This window comes from Sinohyriopsis cumingii, chromosome 4, assembly GCF_028554795.1.
Source record: "Sinohyriopsis cumingii isolate HCF-2022 chromosome 4, ASM2855479v2, whole genome shotgun sequence".
Lineage (NCBI taxonomy): Eukaryota > Metazoa > Mollusca > Bivalvia > Unionida > Unionidae > Sinohyriopsis > Sinohyriopsis cumingii.
In genome coordinates, this window is record NC_142964.1 from 119,035,870 (window position 1) to 119,057,644 (window position 21,775).

Below are 21,775 nucleotides of genomic sequence, written 5' to 3' on the forward strand. Positions count from 1 at the left end.
TATTCATTCTAAGTGCGATGACAATGTAAGATTTTCGTCAAAACAGGCTTGTATTTGCACAGTTACATGTTTACAGCATGCCTTTCAGGGTCAAAGTAATGTTAAGAAAAAGTCGATTAATTCAGTTTAAATAATAAATCATGGGATATAAAACTACATAATTATATCAATCAAACTAACTTATGTACTTATTGGTACAGTGGCTTTCACAAATAGGATCGCTTAATCAGATACAGTTTGACTGCAGCTTGTGTAATGTTTGAATTCATTTGTACGGTTGCAATTTGTTGTGAAATCGCCGACGATTTACCGTGCAGCTTTGGTGGAATAGTGGGCATTGCAAATTACCTTGTCAAGAGTAGGTTAAACACGTTATTAAGTTTTGTAGACATATCTAATCAGCAGGTAATAAACTAGTTCTAACGTTTTGTATGCAGTAGAGGTCTTAGGTGTGGTGTTGTCTGTAATTAATATTTCTACTATGTCAATTCAACTCGATTTGTACTTCCTTATTCTTTATCTTTGACCAATAGGGCCACCAGGTTTTACCTTTGTGAAGAAACCCCCCAACCCCATCCCCCCAAACATTCCCCCACCCAAAAAATAAATATGCGTACACTCAACTAGGGGTAGCAAAAACTTGCATTGTTCTTAAAAAAATAGAATATATAGATACAATATACAGTACCATTCGGTTCAGGTCACTCCAAATGCTTATGTGGGTTCAGCTACAATGTCGAAGTTAGCGATATTGACGGATTTTTGCAAACATGTTTTGAAAGATTTACAAATGCAAATGGAGGTGGGCGGGACTGATGACAAATATTACAACTACTAACAACGCTACATTATATCAAACAGTCTTAAACAGATATACTTAATCGGAATAATTTCAATCCACGAATGGTTGTACGAGAGAGATGATATCGTTTCTAGGATATTAGAAGAATAATTATAATGGTAATCTGCAGATAACATCTCTCTCTCTCTCTCTCTCTCTCTCTCTCTCTCTCTCTCTCTCTCTCTCTCTCGTTAGTATATTTTACACATCGTCAACCCCAAGAACTCATCTTAACCCGCATGTACACAAAGAAACTGAAAAAACGAATGGTTCCACAAAAACGCATATTTACATGTTTAATTACTGAAAAATCATCAGTACCTCTGCTAATAGATTTCTCTGATATATTTCCACTTGCTAGCTATATGTGAACACTTATTGTACGCGCCGAGTGGTCTAAAGCGCTCACCGTTACGGATCACTGCCGTCTTACCTCTGTCTGCGTGGGTTCGAGTCTCGGGCTCGGCCAAAGTGGGTGCGTGAGAAATCTTGCCAGTAGCTTCTCTTGGTTCGGTGGTTCTTTCCGCAGTTTTTCCGAGCTCTTCCTCCACCATTGATACTGGCCACCATGTATAGCCTATCTTGTGCTGAAAAATGGCGTTAAACCCTACAACAACAACAACATCTTGTTGAACGCAGGTTCACCCATTTCCAGGCTGGTTCCCATTTTTCCATACCTGTCCTGTAGGACTCAACGCACACACGAATAACTTGCAGCAGGGTACTGTTTTTCCTATCAAGACTATTATCGGTTTAATTTATCTGTTGGAGATGGACATAAAACAGCGAAATGCTGATGCATGTCGGAACATTGGGTATTAGAGACGTCTGATCTATAAGTATTCTTGTATGGAATGGGCTTACCTTTTAATTGCAACCAATGCATAAAGTGTCACAAAATGAAAAGGGCATCAATATCAAAGCAACCGATAAAAAATTTAATTCGGATAAATGCAGTATTTTTAGATTCATTTTTGTTCTGCCTTAATTAATATGTTTAAATGTTATTAAATTAACACTCGGCGCAGACAGAGACAAGACTAGCTAAAATGGCAAAAGTCAAGTGAAGTATATAATTTCATATGCTGTTATATAATGGCATATATTGATTCATATTGCAAGATGTCCAAGTTTTTATTCGGTAGAATTCTGCTAGCTATTGATATGACGCTGCACATTAGTGCTTCTAACAATTAGGTTTAAATTTTAGCATCTATAATGTTTTCCAAGGTTAAAATTGCGCTTTTTATTTGTTTTTGGTCCATGCTATTTTAGAGCTACTTCTTAGTCAGATTTTACCGGTTTGTATATTCGATTTGAATCCGCTATATACAGTATTATGTTTGTATTTGTCAATTTTTGTTGAAAAGACGTTAATTCTATTTCTGTTCCAATTCTTTTTCTAGTTGAGATTGTCACGGGTCTTTCTGTTAGACTTTCTACACATTGTTCTATCTTTGTCAGCTATTTTCATAACTCAACACTGAATGTGAGCTAAAGTTTTCACATTCAAGAATAGAAAGTCCTGCTCAAGAGAAAGAAGATACGTTTCAGTGCAAAAGTTACAACATAAGCTGATGACTCTGGTTTTGCACATTGAAGGCAAGGTTGTTCTGATGAATGCCGGAAATCAATCTACATATGATGTCCAGTATTTTTAGAACTGTTCAGAAATTCTAGTTATAAAGTCTAATCAGATTGTATGCAGATATGCAGTAGATATGTCTAGTGTAGTAAGGGTGGGCTATACATTAAACGAACATCGAAATCCAATGATGTTGTTAATTACACCTGCAAAACTTGACTGTTGTACATAGGGAATGAACATAAATACTAGCGAAAATAGTGATGTAGATTTGGTTGGTATAAAGCCAAAGTTTAGAAAGATATGCAAAATATTGGAAGATTATTGACCCCAGAAGAAGACAAAGAAATTGCAGCCTCAAAATTAGAAGCTGTTAAAATAGAACTCAGATGTCATGAAGAACAGTTTAGATAAAACCTCCTGAAAGAGAGATTAACGCGAACTCATTGATCGTGATAAAACTACATTACAGAATACACTGGACTACGAATCATGGCGTTTATAAATAGAGAGAAATATGTTTATTAAGATTGAAAATAAGTACAAGTTCAACATGAAAAAAAATTGGAAAATTGCAAAAATTATACTTCCACTGGGAGAAAGCTGCTTTGAAAAGAAAAGGCAGTTACAATTGTTTAAATAAACACTGCAATATATTTGTCAGAATCAAGACCTGCTCTGTGTAAATGTTGCAAAAGATCTAGTTAGAAGGTGGTAGCGGAGGAGGTGTTGTTATTGTTTCAAAAGGCAAAGGTGATGCTTTGGTTAAGAATATAAAAAAGAGCATAACTCATTTGGACAATTATTTATTTGGATTAGATGCAAGAAAGCAGCAATATTGCCTGGCATTACTTGTAGTGTTTTAAGTCAGTTCCTTGGGAGTGCATAACAATTTTTTCTAGTTTAACACGTTACGTGTGTAAACCTAGCAGTTGGCATGTTTAAATGCTAGCAACCAGCATCAAAAGGTAAACAATAGCATCTCCGGCAAGCATTATTATCATCATATACGAATATAAATTAAAAAAACGTTCATTTTAAACAATCCTCAAAGTCAGTGTTGTTTCGGGGGCATTTCTAAATTGGCATACGTCATTTGAACGGCATATAATCTGATATCATTGGAGGGCCTAACAATAGAAATGTCGTCATCATAGTCCTTCTCTATATGTATTTACCCACTTTATCCTCCATGTTATCCTGTAAACTTTCTTGCTGGGCAGTCACTGATTAATTAATAATCTATAAATTATTTTTGTATCATACGTCACCACATATTTTTATAACCATGTGAGCACGCCAGGAAGTAAAAAGCTTCCGTCGCCACCAAACAGCATGCAACGTAATGTATTTCATTTGTATGTTTTCTGGTCCACAATCAATGAAGTATTTTTCTGAATAAATCCCCTGCTATGCCGTTGGTCAAATCAAATGGTTTCATATCAGTGCTATTTCATTTGCTTTAAATCTACTGTCATCTGATAAAGATATTGTCAGACAGCAGTTTTCGCAGGAAATGAGTATATGGATTTGTCTAATCCACTTCGTTTACTATCATATGTACTTTCGAATTCCAACAGCCATATGTTGTGATCATACCGTCCAGTTTAGTTGATTATTTCACAAAGTCATATCACAAAATGAGACCCTATTTGCAGAATCTGTGTAGTTAGATTTTAAAGTGTAACTATCAAAAATATGTATTGGTTTGCATGTGAAAAACTGGGTTTCAGTACAATAAATTTGTATCTAATACCCATAATATGTTAACGTGCTAATGACGAGTGAACCAATGTACTGTATTAAATTAAATTAAAAGAAAATTAATTGGTAATGTTGTGTACTACTTGTTTTTTCATTAATTCTGAAATCATCGCTGTAGGTGAGGTATTAGGGATTAAAGACATATTCGATGTAAAGTCAATTATGTTTGGATTTGTGTCAGCGCTTTTTGGGTCCATCATGTAAGCAGTATAATGTCTGTGTCCATGAGTAAATCAAGTCATAAAAGTGTACAATGGATTTAATGGATTTAGCCCTGTGTGATACATTGTTTTCGAATGTTATATATTTCATGTATAAAGATTTTCAAATATTGTGCAAAATGATGCCAAACCATAAAAAATGAAATAAGATACATAGTTCACTGTGATTGATATTAACGCAGAGAATAGTTTATGCAGAACGCGAATAAAAACATACAGCGAGTAACTGAGGTACCATGAAGCGAGAAATAATATTTTCAAAACTTTTCAAGGGACGCGTGACACTATTGAATTATTCATTACTTGTCCAATCATATATGTTTGTGTGTAAATGACCAGTTAGTGTGACAGCCACGCTTGCCGCGAGGAAACAGAGTCCCCATGTGTTAATCATCAAATGCAGTTAATGTATACCTGTATTTATATTTAAGATATATCACATTTAAAAAAAAAACATTGTCACATAACCTTTACTTTTAATATCAAATCATTTAGGACTTTTTTAAATTTGAAAACCTTTCCTCGCTGAAAATTTTATTATGTCTTTCACAATTATCATTTGTAGCACCTAACGTTAGCTCGGCAGGACATCGCAAAGCTTGTAATAATACACATTTAAACACTGTACAATAATTCTGTCAGTATTTCAAATTTTAAGGTTATTTTATTCATTTCATTGTTATCATAAAAGCAAACGTAAACTGATGATTTATTTAATAGTATATATAGACCTTATGCAAAGACTCTCAGAAATATACCATCCCTTTTCCCATTGCGGATCATCTTCAAAGATGTCATTAGTATTTACTGACCATGTGTCTGTGAGTGCTATACATATTCTGTACATATACAGTGTGAATTAATATAACTTGATTGTGATTACGTGCGTCTTTAATGAAATCATTATTAATTTTTTTGCAGAACAATTTACCTGCGGCACGGCCTATTCATGTGTCTAAGAAGTTGGCAGGAACGGCTAAAGAAGAAAGCGAAGGAGATAGGGTATGCAGCTTTAGAGTAAATTTGTATTATGTTATATGCAATGATTCATATATATCTAATATTATCCTGTGATATCATATTTTTTTATATCAGATATGTCTTATGGACTGAAGTTCTCGAATAGATTTAGTTTATCTGTTGATCCTTCCATCTGTATAGTAACCTATCTAGCTCAATGGAATTAAGTTTTAGTGTTGTTTATATTCACGATTTTGTTTGGAGGAAAACCCATTATTACAAGAGTAACATACATATTGATAAAACTTTTGTTTCCAACTGATGTGAAGCTTCATAAAACTAAGGTCGAACATTGTGATTTATTATGTTCCTAACGCGATAGCACAAGGTTACGCATGTATTTTCTGCTGTGTATCCGCACGTCACTGCGACTGTTAAAGTTGGACTTAGTTTCATGATATTTTTACACTTTTTCGTGGTCTTGAGTTGATGCTTTCATTAGTATTTCAGGTAATTAGAGTAATTGGTAACTTAATTTTGTATGTATTTATTTACAAATTTTAAACTATCGTGACTTAGACTTTTTGACAAAAGCATTCTTAGTACAACTAAGCAAACCCATTTTGAGCTATGCCAATGAAATGTGGTAGACTTATTAGCACTAACATATAGATAATCTGATTATATTTTTTAGTTTAATGCAAATATTTGTCAATTATTTTATAGTTTCTACTGTTACGGAGATCTGTATCAAGTATTAAATTTATAATATAGTTTTATTTAGGTCATTTGGGTAATTTAAACCAGAAGTGTAAATGTCCATTAGAGGTATTATTAAGGTCATAATTGTTGGTAATCAAAAACTATTCAGAAGTCTTCTCAAAAATAAAACATGTGGACAGTAAAATGAGACGGTCAGATTATGACTGTTAAGTATTGTTCGAGAATCCTTTTAGTGATTCAGAGTTAGTTGATTTGGTGCGCATATGTGGACTATATAAGCGAATAGAAGGACCATGTATGTTCTTCTACAGTTTATGCCAGATTTTAAGAAAGAAAGAAAGGAAGCCGATATTTATTAATTATTGTTCGTTGGAATAGCAAGGTGAAACATCTAATTTAAACTGTAAATACCTGTCAGATTATGTGATTTTGTCCAAGGACTTGAATATTTAACTAATTATGTTTGATTATTTGAACCTTCAAGGACTTCAGTAATATTCTACTTTCACGGAATTATCTTGAAGTAAAATCCTTTGGATTTAGAACTGTGGTTCTTCAGTGGTGCTAGCACTTTAGCCCATAAACACATTAGAACCTGAACCAAAATAGTGTTGAACAGTTTCCGAATTAGTGTGAAATTGATAGTACAATTTAGGATATTCAATGAATTCATACACTGAATGTTATTCTTAGTTCTTTCACTTTGTGTGACTTTATGTTTTAGGGAAATAAATATATGTTTTAGAAAATTGAATACTTGTTGAGTTGTACCTTGCTTGTTACTAGATGTAGCATAACTTTATGGACACTGTCTTGGCAGAAGCATTCTTTGCAAAATTATGTAAAACCTATTAATGATACTCGAATGGGAGTAGTTAAAAGCCCGGTTCTGGAGCAAATAATGGAGCCTGCCTATCTGTTTCATATATTCATAGACATCACCTGTAAATATTTCCACTTTTAATGAGTTTGTATCAGCGTATAACAATTTAAATTTGTCATTATGTTTACTTTTAAATCATTATCATAAACATTATACATTAATATTTTTGATTAAACAAGTATATCACTGCAAGTATAAATTGGTGCCTTAAATGTTTTTTTTTATTATAGTGTTATGTATTTCTATAGCATGTATACCTTTCTTGTGTGTTTAACTTTTGGCCATGATTGTAGATTTTAAGGGTCATTTGTAAGCAACATATTAAATAGTTAACATTTGGCCATGAGTGTAGATTATATTGAAGATAATGGCCATTTGTAAACAATATTCGTTGTTAGATTTGAATTCAGGACATTGGTTTTCTTCTATGAAAATTATATGGTGTACTTGATTTCTGTCAGGTCGGTGCCTAAAAGTTAGGTTAACAGACTTGACTTGTTTTCGAACTTGATGAAAATTGCAATGTAAATGACCCACATCCAAGTCATTTTATTGTATCTTGGTTTCTGATATAAGGTTATTAACATCAAAATTATTCATCCTTTGTGGAATCAGTTTTAGTTGTATTTAGATAATTTACTTATTTAAATAATTCATTGGAATTACTTTGCGATTATTGCGAATTCATTCAAATGCAATCTGGATAATATCATTGTAATTTGTCATGACTGTTAGCACATCAGCACATTCAAGACTGGAATTCATTCGGAACACTATTGGAACAATTGATAAGTTTGGAGTAATAATGGAACTTTAACGATTCTTTGGGATTTAATTAACACTATTGTAAATGTCTATTAAAATTTCATCTTCCAAATTTATGGTACTTGTTCCTTTTACTAAACTTCTTGGGGTTTGCTTCATTCTGTTGCTTAGTTTGACATGTTAACAATAGTTATAACAACTTAATCTTTATTGAATAATGTTTGCTCAGAAAATGATGGCTTGACGAAAAGTGTAGTTTATTTTTATTTTTTATTGTTTATTCTATTCTGCATAATTGCATATTTGTTCTATTTCTTTACATTTTTCATTGACTCGCTTGAGACAGCATTATCTATTAGTGTATATAAATTGAATTCATACTAATTACATTGTTGTTTTGCTCTTTAACATGTCGGCAACGATGCTACATCAGTTCTAAATAATACTCCTGCTAATCTCTTACATTTTACAGGCAAATTGTTCCAAATCAATTTACCACGTGCATAATCATGAGCAGATATGTTTTAGTTTCTTAGCTTTGAATCAAGAACATTCACGGGTAATTTTTTTCTGTAACTTTTTAGAAGCTGTTTTTATATTCATTTGAGTAAACACCGATCCTTTGTAATAAGGACGAATAATAATATACCCCTTTCTTTCAACCTTTTAGTTCTTTTTTCAAATAACCTTCTTTCCAGAATTTACTTATAATGTCAAATCAGCCCGTAATAAACTGTACACTATCAATGAATTTAAGCTGTCCAGTAGAACAAGTCATAAATTGTTACATTTTGTAAATTATACATTTTTATTATTATAACAGCGCATATTATAAAACAAGCCAGGAATGTAATTTGTCAATGGAATATTTTCATTTTAAGTTACATTTCATACTGTGCTCTTATATTTCCCACTTATATGACACATACTTTATTATTCTTTAATTACTTTTTTAAAGATATGGAAGTGTTTGTTTTTCTCCTGAAATTGTTTTAATCCTAATCACACCTTATTATTTCTGCTGGTTGTTTGAGAAACATATCGATAACGTATGTTACATAGTGAAAACTTTTCATAAGCTTTTAAATAAGATTTTGTATCTTTTATTTTTATACTGATTATTTCACCATCATTTTGTAGCAATATATTGCAAATGAACATGCTAGATATTTTGCAATTAGTTCTGTTTCATTATTTTTTTTTTTTTTTTGTGTCTTTAGTTATAAGCTTTGAAATCATCATTGCTTTGTATATTTATTTGCATTGTTTACAATTTTGTTATTAATTTTTTTTGGTTTGCCTATTCGCTAGCAGCATGCTATATGAGCCTTGATAATGGTTTCTATATAGTCTTTATATTATTTATTTTAATTTCACTGGTGTTGGTTTAAACTTAATCCAGATTCAATGTACGCATTTTATATTAAAATAGTTTTCTCGAAACTCCAGATAAGCCAGAAGGATGAGTTGCTTTTGGTGTTGCGCCTGACCTTTTGCAGGTTACTTGGCGTTAATTTCAGTATGAAAGTGTTGATCAGCTCAATTATTTTTTGTCTCTCATTTCATAGATTGGCACGTATGTTGTCCCTTATACACGAGAGAGAGAGAGAGAGAGAGAGGGGGGAGCCGGATGGTTTTATATAACATTGTGTAGCATGTCTAATCCAAGAAGACAGCGCGTTTATAGTTGATTATTTCTTTCCTTGTTTATTTCATTACTCCGTTATTGGTAAATCAGTAGAAATTTATCACCGATTTAGATAGTAAAGAAGCGATAGCCTACTGTTGTAGAACTATTGATACATGCGCCATTGACGGATCACATTTTGAAATACCAACAGAGTTTTTATATCAAATTTCTTTATAAAAAAAAAAGCTTTAATATTTACGTTATTTGTATTGCATGTGGCATAAATATATAGGTGTGTGTTTCTATTATGCACTCATCTTGTCTTTAGTTACGTTTTAGAAGGTTATCTTGACATTGCGATTTTTAATTACTTTTGAGGGTTTTGTTCCTTTGCGTATTTGTATGTCTGATTATTGATCTTGATAATAATATTTATATCATTTGGTTTTTCCTTGCTCTGGTGATGCTACAGGAGTTCAAAATGAGTTTTCTTTTCTAGAAGAAACTAATCTTGGAATATTTATTGTTTTAGTGGTTGTTATGTCTTTGTCTTTTTTATAAAACAAAATTTTTATTTATTTTTTATATGTGGGAGGAGATTGTTTCCGTCATTGCTAATATGCGTGCTCTCTTTTATCATTAAAATTTTTAATGAAGCCAATAGTTAATATTACCCTTTAATATTTATGTGTTCTTTTGACGAGTTTTACATGTTTTTTTCTGCATTTAATTCTTCTTCAGAGGCGTCTTTTTTAACAGGGATATCAACTTCTTTTTTAGTCTGCTTAGTTCATACTTTCATTTATATTCAAATCAAAATTACTTTATCCCTTTAAAAGCCTGCCCGAGTAACAAGTTTTTCTCTGAATGCAGATTCTCGACTCCTAAATGGTACTAATAATTTTTCTTTTTCAAACCTGTGTCGATGTTACTTTTTTATCCTCCTGACAGGTCGACATCTGAGTCTGGAAATATCATCCAGATGCCACCTTAGAATCAAACATTACATGTCATCCGATAATCTAGGGACAACAAATATGTCGTACATAAAAAGAAAAGGAAACAATATGCACGCAAACGCATAGATGCATATAGAACGCAATATCTTTAAATATATAATTTAGATACACAGAGTTATGTAGACGTTTGCGATAGTACAGTGTTTTGTTCATGTTTGTTATCAAATGATTCATAAATTTAAAAACAAAAATAGCAAAAATAAAAAGGATTCTTGTACAAGTTACATAGTACATGATTGCCGAAATTAGTCAGCTTTTTATTTCAATTAGCAGTGTCCTTTTCATTGTTCCAAATGCACTTCGATTATACGTATAGACTCAAGGATGGGTGTTTCATTTTTCATATTGGCTATGCATGTATAAATATTAATCAAAAATAAGGAAGAAATTACACAAAATGTCCTTGTGTTCACTTCCTAAACGTATTTCTATACAAATATACAATACTTGGGAAACAAGCTGCCAAATATTTAACCAAAATGGTATCAGATATTTAAAGCTATATGACGTTCACAGAAGAGATGTTCCTATATTTCGTTCTCACTGGTACAGAAAGTAGAATTCTAGTCGTTTAATACACTAACTCCTTCATCAAAATTATTCGTAACAATGAATCTGTGAATTAATTTCCCATTAAAAAAAATTAATATGATATAATTAGTACAATACTTAAACCGACTATACATCACTGGCAGAATTTCACAGTCTATATTTAATACTTAATGCATCAACAAGCTTTCATGCTTAACAGCATGTTGCCTCTTTGCATTTTTATAAAGAATGTCGTGAACAAATTTATGTTAAATGTGCGTTATACAATGTTAGGACGTTAACTGATACTAGTGAAAAAGAATTGGATGCTACTATGTATGCAGAGCCGAGTGAATTTATAGCTATTTCAACTGAACTGGATGAATACGTTCATCACGATATTGTCTACAACCGGATAAACAGAAATCTGAACATGAATAATTATAAGATTGCAAAGTTAGTGCAACCAGGTTGTGGAAGGGATGCAGAAATAAAAGAATAATTGATACTAATGCCATTGAATGATCATAAGAACCATCACAATTTCATATCTTCTGATGACATCCTAATGAAAATAAATGACGTGAAATTGTTGCACTTAGTGTACGAGATTGTCATAGTACTGTGCATATAAATAGTTTAAAAATTTAAAAGTTTGTAAATATGGCGGTTCCAGCAAGAGCCCATAGGCCTAATATGGGGATAATATTATGTTTATAGAGTCAAAAGTTTGTATTGGGTGAAAAGTACAACACATAACATATACTATCTAAACAAAGACCTCTAAGACCCAGCAGCTTCTTTTCAATTACTGTCCAAACAGACAATCCATTGAGGTCAGTCACTTCTAGCAATGCTAGCAATAACCCTCATTGCTAAACTATGGATCTTTTCAACACAGAATTTTCGCTTGACCCCCAAAATGACGCAAAATGTAAATACATGGGCTAAAGTTAATTCCCGTTGGATCACCAATCCCATTATATATATATATATATATATATATATATATATATATATATATATATATATATATATATATATTAGATTGTCATTGTCGTGGCGACATCAGTAAACAACTATTTGCATATATTTATAATAAATTCAGAGCTCAGTCATATTCTTTATGGTGTTTGGTACAACAACAATAACTACAGCACAGCCATATAGAAAGACATGTTATTAGTTTTATAATCCCTAATAATTCATACCTCAATTGTTATAACAGTCCAAAACGAAATACCGATTTACCCTATCAATGTTATACATTACATCATCTAAAAATTTGAACGAAGTTTATTTTTACAATTTATAAACTTATGAACTAAGTTTAAGACAAATCACGTGAGGTAGACACATGAAATTTGGTATATATATTCATAAAATGGATGACACGATTATATTTTCATGCCATTACTGCAGTACTACGATTTTTCTAGTCTGTGTGGGGTCTGCAGTGTCCGCACTGGAGTATACATGTTTTTCAACACTTAGCATTCCCTCATTAAAATAATCAAATGAATAGTCGTGTTTCTATAATAGGTTTCCAGGTTAAAAGCACAGATCAACTTTCCTTCAGTAAGGCCGGCAACCAAGCGTAAGGAAGAAATATTTGACCCGCAAAAGTTCAAGGAAATAGATGAAAAGGCAAGACAGGTATTAAGAACTGAAAGTAGTAATGAGTGTGTGAGTGTGTGTGTGTGTGTGTGTGTGTGTATTTTTAACGTAGTTTTAAAACATTTCCAGTCATATCGGTACGATGTCTGCAGTGTGGCAGTTTATAGTGATGTCTAGCACTGGGACATCATGCCGCAGACATGTAGCATGATGACCCACCCATTCACATTATCCTGACACCAGGCCGACCAGTCCTAACACTAACCTCTTAATGTTGAGCGTAAAGCAAGGCAACTGTTAGTAACATTTTTGTAAGTCTTTGGTATGACTCGGCCGGGGATCGAACCCACGACCTACCGCATCCGAGGCAGACGCTTTAACCACTAGGCCACCTTCTCCAAGGCAAACAATGTTAACACACAACACGTACTCGAGCATACAATAAAATCTCGAACACAGACCTGATCACTGTATTGGAAATGACTGGACTGAATTGGGGAAGAAAACAATCTCCCCCATTCAGACATATTAAAGTTCATATAGCGATATAAGTCACATGTCTGCATTATAACTTTCATCTGTAGAAGTTAAGTTCTTTGTTAATGACTGATTATGTTATTTATTATGAGATATATCTTCCTGTGATATTTCAAAATGCCAGGCTTTAATAAGACACGTGTTAAAAATGTATATGACATTGTTGTAATGAGCAGGTACCGCACGAATGTGTCAACTCCTATGATGCCCTGATGCAACACCTTACCGATGGGCTGAAAACTGATTTGGAGAGATTGAGAGCCATATACATGTGGATGGGGACCCATCCTGTCTCCAAGCAGGACTACAGCATGGGAGACATTGATACAAATACACCACTAGGATTCATGAAGCGTGTGAACAATAAGGATGAAAATATGTCGTCTTTCTTCGCACGACTGTGCTGGTAATTCATAAAATTTATTATAGTTCATTCTATGAGAAATTTCTCCAGAAATTGTAATTATAAAATCCAGAACGTCTTATCTGAGGTGTCAGTACCCACTAAAACATCAGTTATATTACTCAGCAACAGCTACAACAATGAAATTTAATAATAATAATAATAATAATAAGAAGAAGAAGAAGAAGAAGAAGAAGAAGAAGGATAATACTAATAGCATTAGTAGTAGTAGTGGTAATAATAATAATAATAATAATAATAATAATTTCCTTCCATACAAGTAATGCTTAATAGAGTATAACAGTCACAATTTCTCGGATTTCTTCAGTCCAAATATATATTGATTTATATTGTTCATGCTAAATCTTTAAAGCAATGCACAAATTTTTAAAATGAGTATACGACAGCAGCCTAATATGTGTCTGATCTGCATACAGTGGCATTTTATCTGTCAACTACACGTCTGAAAATCCTCGATGTGTGCACATGTATATCCACTGTTACCGATCTCTACCAATAGTAGCATAATAGTTGTTTGAGATTACTTTTTACTATTCTGTGTCCACCTCTTCGTTAGCCCATGACCTTACCCATTTTAATTGCGTGTTTCAGTTCTGTCTCCACGCTAGTGCTCCGGTTTCAAATCGGACATTTTCCATTTCTGTCAACACCATGTCGAAATCCACATTGGTAATGGCTTTATCTTCAGTGGTCATTTAGTAGATTTTAGTACTGAATTGCGTTGCTGCGAGAATTCGGAGATAAACGAGTATTATTTGATACAAACGTAATGAAATGAATTTGACAGAGCCGCCTGAACCAAACGTTGCTATCGATACAACTCTGGCAATAATTCTAATTGGAGTGCCAATCATCGTTGCCGTGGTCGCAATTCCAGCAACACCAGATATTCGTCGACAAGCAGCACAACAGCGGGTGGGCACCATCTCCCAGCTGATCAAACACACTGTCGGTAAATTTTGCAACATCATCATCGAGCGGCTGCTGAGAATCCATCACGTATATATATTGATAAATCCTAAATACAAACACCAAAGATGGTTAATCACGTTACAAAAAGACACTGAGTCCTTCCAGTTAAATTCCATTGGCGTCGACCAACGACAATGATAATGCATATGCGAAAGTTTCTCAAACAACTGGGCGAAGACCTACGATATGGAATAACCATTACCATGATTTAGTGTTTATCAACACTTTCATTGCACACAATCCGTGTGTTTTTCCCCGGTTAAGATGAATAAATACGATCCTGATTCGCACGTCTTTAAGTTTTATTATTTAGGTGCATCAATGATATCAGAGTCAGCAGCTCAGTCAAGTCGAACATTTGCTATGCCGTCTGGTTTCTCCTCTGCTTCGCTGGCTAATATAATTCTAACCACGGTATATTAAGTTACTTAGCGTTGATAACACCTGGGCTATTTTTTTACCCGCATATTGCTTACTCTCAGTATTCGTAACCTTGATGCATATTTTGATAAACGCAAGCGACTTGCCAGAGTCTACGATTCCCTGATTCTCATTCATCTCGGTCTAGTTTTACGTAATGTCTCCCCGCCGCTTCAAAACAACATCATTGATGTCCACGTTGAACACTTGCATAATTCCAATTTTGTCTTGAAAAATCACAAACTCTTTTGGGTCGATGGCAGCAACAATTCGGTTACTTTATTGTCAAATAGGTCAGATGAGCATAGACTGCGCGTTGTGTCGCTTAGCTTTTGCATCTTGTAATTTCAACAGACAATTTCTATAACTAAAACTTTGTTTCAAAATGACAATATAACGTAGACTAGCCCTTGTGGTGCCGGTGAACGCTAGAGTGTACGTGGCGCTCCAACGGCGAGATGTCCACATATTTGGCTGTCCATATGAGAATCTAGGTAAAATAACACAACTGCGGAGAACCAATGCCTCGACAACGTTCATGCAAATAGACAAACACTTCACGTGACAGTGCAAGTAAAACTGCAAAAGATGTTCAGGTGTCACCAGATATGAAACACAGTGAGTTTCAACTATTGTTTCCGCATCCATTTTGACGATGCCGGTTTCCCACGTACGTCAAACAATCACCACAAGTTCATCCCGCATGAAGACTCCCTCGGAGGCGCCTGACTGATTTTGTCATAACGGCTAAATAAAAATTAGTCACGAATGACGTATCCACAGTCGAAGACCGCGTCCCGAAGTTTCCAAGGATAGCTGAAGATCTTTTCCTCTTCCCGTAGTCCGTATACGTCCACAATGCGAATTTCTCATAGCCATGCTGAATGAGGTTCCGACGGCCCCTAACGCAGCCGACAACATGCTTGAATAACTGCAGAGAATAGCAATATTCCGCCTCTCTTTTGTATTAGCGTCGCCTCTGACTTGGACAAATTTAATGTTAAAGAGGTGTTCTTTTGGTTGGTCGCCTTGAGCTGATTGTCGGATAAACTTTCAATGTGATCCCACACTCGTATCTTGTTATGTTCTTTAGTTTGCTAAGACCAAACTGGACTTAATGATATGACATTAGTTTAAAGTGTGCTGTTCAATGTCGAGCTTGTGAAAATCAAGACGAATTTTGTAGTACTTGACCAAGTCTAGATGTTTGTAGAGAAAAGTAATAAATCGGGTAAAACGTTAAGAAGGCTTTCATGGAAATGTACAAGCGTATGCCAATGTTTTGTCTCGGTCCAGGTATTTTAATATCAGATAATACAAGAGATTTGATTGGGTTTTTAATTTGAACAAAATGTTTTAGGTAGATTCTTGGTGGCCGTTAAACCTCAGCAAGATTCAGTCAAATTAGTAGTTGAGATATCAACGATCTTCTCAGTTCGGTTCTCTGATTGTCCTTGATTTGAAATGCCATGCACACGTAATGTGTGCGATTACACCTTGGTGCGTACCTTTTTTTTAACAATGAGAATTATCCTCAGACTCGACTTTGGTAAGAGCCTATGCTCATCACGATGTATCAAAACGTTGATGTTCTGCCAGACTCCATAAGGAAAGCAAAGGTATTGCTGTCGCCAGTGACGGACACATTGGTGGGAATCCAAAACGCAAGTTTCAATAACTCAACTTTCCCTTCATAGACACATCAGCATGCCAAATTGCATTTTTGGCGTTGCCCTTCTGTGTTGACGTGTATGAATGTTTGTCACCAAAAATAACATTACGAGAGTTTCCCCAAATCTAAATATATGTGCAGGTTAAATCGTGCATGAACATTCCTAGCGAAAATTAATCTGGCCTTGTAGCGTTGCAAATCCACCGTTAAACTTCAGGTTCGGGTATAGTATAGCAGCACCGCCAAAGCAACGTGTGGCAGGCATACCTGTGGACTGCGTGCTCAATGAGGCTCACTAGGCAAATTGACGTTCGTTATGCATGATATGATCAGCATGAGTGTTAGATATTTTGATGAGCATCATATTTGAATCAAAGCATCTTGCACAATCGTCGATAAATCTCGAACACAAACAATATTTAACCATAAGACGCGGTCCTTAAATGAACCTGAACGGCAGTTGCCGCTGAGGTTTCACATATTAGATACCCTTGGTCAGCCATATAATACTGACAAAGTCTGGCACGAACTTTTAACTGGTACCGTCTGGTCCTGCACGAAAAATTGGTTGGTCTCTCATTAATTTCTTAAGGGCAACCAATAACTATTTTCAGCGATGACTGCACCACATCAACCACATAGTGTAGAGATTTAATCGTGATCGCAGAGCTAAGTATGGGCCATTGCATGCGAATGCAGATTACGTAATCATGAAAGATCACTAACGAAGTGGTCTGTCGGATCTCATTCATTATTGAATCTTATACGCTCATTGGAAAGTTCGATACCATTCTTGGTGACGAAATCGTTCTCTGAGAACAAGAGCGAATTATTCGGGTGAAAATAGCAAACGGCCGGAAACGGACATTAGGCGAACTGCTATAAACGCACATTAATATTTGTGCGACCTCGAGTGTGCGGTGATCGGCGTTGGAAAAACTACGTGCATTGGTGCTTTCGTTGACGAAATTAAAATCATGTGGCTCATGTTTGGTATTGTTTTTGCATGCATACGTTCATAGCTCGTCAATAGTGTTGTAAACATTGCCGCGCTTCTGATGTGGTCATTGGGAGACCGCTGACAACTCGATGTGGTCTCTTGGATGACTTCTAGCACGCTGTTAACGGCGTCAATTTACATGATAGGCGTTTCCAGTGGATCCACAAGTTCACTGACCTGTTGCTGGTCATGCGTGCTGAAAGACAGTTCAACAAGACCTTCTCCCACAGGTGGGGCCCCGAGTCGCCGAGTGGTCTAAAGCGTTCACCGTTACGGATAATTGAAATCTCACCTCTGCGTGGATTCTAGTCTCAGGCACGGCCATTGTGGGTATGTGATAAAGCTTGCCAGTAGCTTCTCATGGGTAGGTGGTTCTTTCCGGGGTTTCCCCTGGTCCTCCCTCCACGATTAATAATGGCCGCCATATATAGCCTGTCATTTGCTAAAAATGACGTTATATCCTTTAAAAACAACAACAACAATAAATCTCCCACAGGTGATGGTTTCAGTTTGTAAACTTTTTAAAGTTGTTTTTTCAACGTGTTTGGAATTGTGTAAAGGGTTTCAAGTTCAGGTGGACTCGTGTTCATGTTCATAATTCCAGCATTAGCGAAGTGCTTCTGCCGGATAGTATGCATTTGTGTCTGCCGTTTGATTCCACCGCTATCGACACACGTGAGAGCTGCATCAAACAGGAGTAGGCGTTGGGTAATTTCACTAGTATTTCACTTATGTTCAAAGAGGTGGATGATTCACGCCGTTTTCTCGTTTTAAGGCACCTTCGTTAAAGTCTCCACCTTCAATTGAAGTCATCGTGCGTTGATGGAGTTTGCATGTGAGACTGTCGATTCGTGATTATCCAGTAAGCTCCCTGATTACCCATTTGGGCCATACGTGGTCCATGGTTCAATAATATGACTCGTCTGGTACACGCTCCATGAGAACGTTCCAGTCAATGGGTCTCATAACTGCGGTACGCAAGGGACTTTCCAAAATATACTGCGACCTTTCTCATTAAGTAATTGTTTTGGCGATTTTTGCATCAATGACGCGTACTCGGGAGGTGACATCTGTGGCCACTCCGCAAGTAATTCTCCATGACCACACCAATTCGAATGCCCTTGATGTTTCCTCTGGTTGAGTCTATAACTTCTTGGAATCATTCCATCTGCTCTAAAAAAAAAGAGTTAGACGGCTTAGTCAATTGTTACAATCGGACAAGGTTATTTTCCTCCTGTTATGATCGCGTCGGTTGCGCTCACGATTTCCTTCATCAGCGGATAAAACGTTTGCCCAGTGTTTGCTGCTACATGTATCTATTCGGATTTGCGCAACTGAAACACATCGTTGATATGTTCATGAAAACGTTTGTGACTGTCGAGAAGTTTCAGTCGATCCTGGCATCTTTGTGGCATTTGTCCTCGTGATATCGCTGACAGTTTTCACTGTTTTTGTCGTTATTTACATCTCCTGGTCTTAATTCATTTGTCAAAACCAACTCGATATATCCCCTGAGGTCACGGTCACGTCAATCTTGATAAAACTATTCGGGTCCCGGGTTATCCGCGTATACATATTCCCGAGACTCAAATCACAAGTGGTTGACGGCACACCAGGTCCAATGAACGTTTTCAAGCCGTGCGCCTAATCCGCACGAGATATCGTCAACATGTCAAAGTTGTCCAGGATTACATTGGCACTGTGTGTTTCTGTGCCGCGTTTAGGAAATGTTCTTGCATGATTATCTTGCTGGTGAAGCTTCATATCATAGTAGATTATTAGCACCCGGGTCAAGGTCGTCAGAGATGATGAATTCATCAGACGAAGAAACGACTGGATGGCCGGCGACTCAAGAATGTCATCGAGATCCCTGACTGCATACTAACAAGGCTGATCGTATTCCGATGTCGCAATCATGTAAAGACGATCCCTCACTAACTATCGCATTATCTGGTTTAGCAACACTTGGGCTTTTTCGTATCTGTACGCGAACGCAGTTATGAAACTCCGACCAGTACTTCGACGGTTCTATTCCAGCATGGAGAAATCTTTTCTCCAACACGAATATGATATGTTGAATACCAGTTGCTGTATATAAATCACCATACCAAATCCAACTTGAGTTCAAACACGTAATACTCGAGCCGTAATCATACTTGGAGCTTGTTGCTTGTTTCCAGGGTGAAACAAGAAGTTTACTTTCGTTGGACCTTCCAGGTCCACCAGAAAATGCCGTGATCGCACATGTGTTCCAAAATAATACCGTGGAGTAATTATATTTGTGCATACCTGAATACAATTTGTGCGGGCCGGAACCTCGTCTGGATCTACTACTTGATTCAAATGACCGACCGAAGCCCGGAGAAGAGCTTGTAAACAGCATTGATGCTGTAAGTTACAAACATTGTCTGGCGTACACAACATCAAAATATATCGGTGTTCAGAATTGCTACCGTCTTTGACCTCATCCATGACTTGATCGCGATCGTGGGACCAGCTGTCGGAGTATGAATCACCAGACTGATCATCAAAGAAGGTATGGCAACCGTGATTGAACATGTAGACAAAGCTTATATAAAGCAAACTTGGACTCAAAACTGGTGTCGATATTTTACAGTCACACCCTATGGGTCGCACGGTTGTGGCTATCCAAACAAGCGTTGTGGCAGATTTATTAACCTGCAATGAGAGAGATATCCAGTCGTCACTGCAATGCGGACAACGTCGTGTTACTGACCCCGTATGAGCAGCAAGTGGATGAAGTTGATGTAGTAGAGCATTAGTGCAGGAAGAAATGAAAGTCATTCCTTGCATACACAATTACCGACACCAAACGTTATCAGCGTACGCAAGCGTAAGTGGTGACTGCGTCGGGAAAAATCAATCGTTTGGTGCCGAATGGGGACAAATTTGTATTGGAGTATTGTATTTGTATTGGTGTAACGGTACATACCCATTCGATGTTTCCGCGAACGAATGATGCCTGCTATGTACATGTTGTGTTGGAAATCCTTTGTACGACTACAAGTGGGACTCCTTTTTCTTGTTTAATGTTCTTGGAGCTTCCAACTCCACAGGACATAAACATAATCGATTACATTTTGGGTGGCTATCTGACGAATTAGTCGACGGGCTTCCCACACACATGTCTTTAAATTTCCTACAACTTTCTTGATGACGTTACTAACAGTGGATAGTCCTTCGGATACTCGCTGGTGTCGAATATTTCCAAGGTTCATGTAGGCGTCAGTGGTGTTTATGAGCATCACTAACTAGTCCGTATCCGTATACAGCATCTTCATGTTACTCCTTTACCTTGTTTTAATCTTATTTTATGAGAGCTGCTTTTAAATATCCAACACGGGCGCGTCAACATAAATGTTCTTTTCTTCAACTTTAGCTTAGATTTTTGCTATGTACGGCAACAAATCTATCTTAGAATATCTTACTTGAATTGACCGCCAGACCAATAATAGACCTAGAAGTTTCTGTAAGCTCAATGAGGATTAAATTTCGCAGATTATTTTTATGGTTTTCCAGAACATTGATTTGTTTATCAACTTGAAAAAAAAGAAATTTCCAAATTGGTTCTATGGCAGTTCGCAGATCCATTGTTACCTGCTCGTAAAGGACGATCCAGCACTGGCATTTCCAACTGCAGGTACAACTGCAGGTTTCGTCAGTGGACATCATATTTGAGCTTTCCTGCGCAGATTTGGAAATTGCTTGGTGCATTCAACAAAAGTTTCAACGGAATCGTCCGCGAGTTCACACTGGTACAGAGACAACAACCTGTGGATTCAATTTCTTTCTACAGTTGCTTTCGGTTTATCTTCTCAGATGACAGGTTAAAATTTTGCGGAATCCATCAAGCGGCATACAATAGTTTGTGTTATGTAAAATGACATTTAGGCTAACAAAACTTTACGCAAAATTCGATCACGGTTTCGATTACTTTGTAACAATGCCAACTGGCAAGTAATTTATTCATGACGGATTGGCTCAAGTACACTTATTTCTGATATCATAAAACTATCTTTGCTTACTCACGTCTACATTGCATGATTTCGGAATAAACAATATCGTCATTCCTCCCATGTGTGGGGGCGAGACAAAAGCTGGTCTGTTTGCCATTCGTGATCGGTGTTTCCCCTTGATATTTTGGTTTTCACCAGCTTATGGACAACATAACAACATAGCATATGACCTTC

General features: G+C 36.0%; 1 protein-coding gene across 1 annotated transcript in view; it reads left to right on the forward strand.

Moving 5' to 3' along the window:
* Window positions 1-733: 733 nt before the first annotated feature.
* Window positions 734-21,775, forward strand: part of LOC149801985 (hillarin-like) — a 31,367-nt gene continuing 10,325 nt past the window's right edge. The window contains exons 1-4 of the mRNA XM_089956876.1: window positions 734-802; window positions 5,333-5,413; window positions 12,465-12,578; window positions 13,253-13,482. Of these exons, the coding sequence (XP_089813002.1) occupies window positions 734-802; window positions 5,333-5,413; window positions 12,465-12,578; window positions 13,253-13,482 (494 nt within the window). The remainder of the gene's footprint in view (window positions 803-5,332; window positions 5,414-12,464; window positions 12,579-13,252; window positions 13,483-21,775) is intronic.